Genomic DNA, 2,991 nt, shown 5'->3' on the forward strand with positions numbered 1-2,991 from the left:
AAAAGATAAAAAAAAACTAAAACACAAAATTAAATAGATCAAATTAGCATCAAAACCTAATATGTATGAACTACATATATATTTTTGATTTGTTATGAGAATCGTTGTTGCGTGTTATAATATTTCATCACAAAAAGATAATTTGTTGGTAACACATAAGTAAAAAGCACAGCATGATGACACATATCCCATTCATTTAAACCAACAATAACCATAAAACATGTCCTTTACAAGTTATTGATTATGACCATTTCATATTACCATGTTGATTGAATGCAATGCAACCAATTTTGCCTTTCTTTATGTCACAAAACATGCATGACTTCTCCTCCATAGACTTTTTCTCTTTTTGACAATTGTTCCACAAACAACAAAAGGCTCTCTCTACCCTCCACTATTTTTAGTCCATTTGATTAACTAAGCACAATCCACTCTTCACCAAGTCCCCTTTTGACCCTTTTCACTTTTCTCTTTTTTAACCTTATATATACATCATACATACATACAAAACATCCTTCACATCTATACCAATGCAATGCAATGCAATGCAATGCAATGCAAAACAAAACAATAACTTATTAACTAAACCTCTGCCATTAATTCATAGCTTTTTAGAGAGAGAAAATCATGCTTCTGTTCTGATGCTACAAATAAAGAGCATGACTCTTCTACCTTATTAGCTTTTTTAACCTACTCTCTTCTTCCATTATTCAGAATTTGAATAAAGACTATTACTATTACCTTATGGCTGTTCAAGCACAGTTTTACTCTGATCATCATAATAACAACATGGGTTGCTCTAATGTGCCTCAAGATTGGTGTTACATGTCTAATTCTTCTGTTTTTGGATTTGGAGATGAACATCAACAAGACCAAGGGTTGCTTGATTCTCAAAAGGTTGTGAATTATGACTCGGGTTATCGAAATCTTGTTTCGACATCGAATTCAAGAGGAAATGGGATCATTGGGTTTCAAAATCTGTCTTCTGAGCTTGAGAGACAAAGGTTGGAGATGAATTGTTTTCTTCATTTGCAGGTTGGCTTTGTTTCTTTATTCTTTCTTAGTAACTGTATATGAGTCGAGTCTAGCCAGGTCGAGTTTATTTTAACAAGCTTAAATGTTGAGCTTGACTTGGCTTGTTTATTATTTAAACTTTTTTAAATTTTAGAAACACATGTATATAAAATGAAAAAACATACATGTAGAATTTGTAAACTACAAAATTCATAATTTATACACACAAAAATTCAATTTATAATTTATATATATTAAAGTTTAGGTTTTTTCTTCTCATGATTCTATATATTAAAATTTTCTATACTAGGACAATTTTCAATATTCTTTATATTATGTCTGTCAAAAATATTATACGTGTTAATTTAAGCTGACAGGCTAACTAGCGACCCACGAGTCTACCTTGGCTCGAGCTAGGCTTGTTTATAAATTGAGTTGGCTCGGCTCGACTCTCTCATGCCAGGTGGACGACTGCACAATACCCATTTTTAAAGATGGCCAAAATTTCTTTTATACTTATTATGCATATAATTAATTTAAAACTTATTCCTTATTAGCATATACATAAAAAAGTACATTTTTCTAATATCCAAGAGGGACCCAAAGTTATTTTTTTTATCTATTATACACCATCTACGACTCCGTCCTTGTCTCAACTCGTTATAAGCGAGATGGTTTTAAGTGAGTCGCGAGCTTTTTGAACAACCTTATTTATGGGCATGTTTAAAATTCTTTTTTAAGTGTTTTTACAACTTGTGATTTTGTTAAAGCAGAATGAGAAATTGAAGGCTGTTTTAAATGAAGAAACAAGAAAACGAGAATTGATCTTGATGCATAATTATGAATCAAAGATGAAGGCGATATTCGACAAAAAAGACGAGGTTTTAAACGCCGCAACAATAAGAGCAAAAAAGCTTCAAAATTATGTAATGATGGCCGAAAAAGAAGCCAAGATTTGGGAGAAAAAGGCCATTGAAAGTGAAAAAGTCATGACAGACCTAAATAAACAACTTATACAAGCTAGAGCAAGAACACATGAAGATGCAGAATCAGTGTGTAATGGTGATAATCATAATAATAATATTAATAATGGGAAAGAAAGACAAGAGAAGATGGTATGCAAGATGTGTCACGTGAGGAGAACGTGCGTGCTATTGTTGCCATGCAAGCATCTATGTTGTTGCACACATTGTGAAGGTCTAGTGATGTTTTGTCCTGTTTGTGAAACTGTGAAAAATGGTAGTTTAGAGGTTTTCTTTGGTTTAAACTGAGGGTAGAATAGTCAGAAATTAAAAAAAAAATAAAGTTTAAAAAAAATGAAGTTAGTTTATGTTTATCAAAAATATGTTGTTGGCACTACTATCAATAGAAAAGATCCAAAATAGTAACGGGTATGAACGGAAAAATGTAAAAAAAAAAACAAAGAAAGAAGAAGTTGTGGTGTTTTGTGAAGAATCTTTATTATTGCAATTTGACCCCTTTTAATTGTATGGCTTAACATTTTCTTTGAAAGTGTTATTGTTATTTAGATATTGGTTACCTATTGATATTTTTTTACTTGAATTATAGGTCATTTAAATGTTAAAATAGATGAAAAATTGAGTGTGAAAAATAGATGGAACAAAAAGATGATTGAAGTTCTTAACAAATATAAGCTAGATGTGTATGTATGTGACATTATAGATATTACATAAGTACGTGCCATGTATCATCGTTGATTATTTATAAAAGTATGTATTTTGATTATGTGTGATGAATAGATGATACGTGAGTTCGAATACTCGAATGAACCAAAGCAATTATTCGAATTTGAGTCCAATTCAAAATTTGATTTGAATCAGGTTTGATTTCAACTTTTAGCAGCAACTACGATCGAACCAACAAGGCAACTGCAGAAACCTTTAGCCCCAAACAAGTTCCTACCATCCAATCATCCATGCCAACCATCGGCAAGAACACCGCCTTTTCACCTTTACC

General features: G+C 31.6%; 1 protein-coding gene across 1 annotated transcript; it reads left to right on the top strand.

Annotated features, from left to right (window-relative positions):
• The first annotated feature begins 744 nt into the window (after positions 1-744).
• On the top strand, positions 745-2,285 carry LOC143529963 (E3 ubiquitin-protein ligase BOI-like). The gene is made up of 2 exons (XM_077025629.1): positions 745-1,035; positions 1,788-2,285. The coding sequence occupies exons 1-2, from the start codon at positions 745-747 to the stop codon at positions 2,283-2,285; spliced, it is 789 nt and encodes a 262-aa protein (XP_076881744.1).
• The last annotated feature ends 706 nt before the right edge of the window (positions 2,286-2,991 follow it).

This window comes from Bidens hawaiensis, unplaced genomic scaffold (assembly GCF_021521415.1).
Source record: "Bidens hawaiensis isolate Kalapana, Puna unplaced genomic scaffold, B.hawaiensis_p1.1 tig00008796_1, whole genome shotgun sequence".
NCBI lineage: Eukaryota > Viridiplantae > Streptophyta > Magnoliopsida > Asterales > Asteraceae > Bidens > Bidens hawaiensis.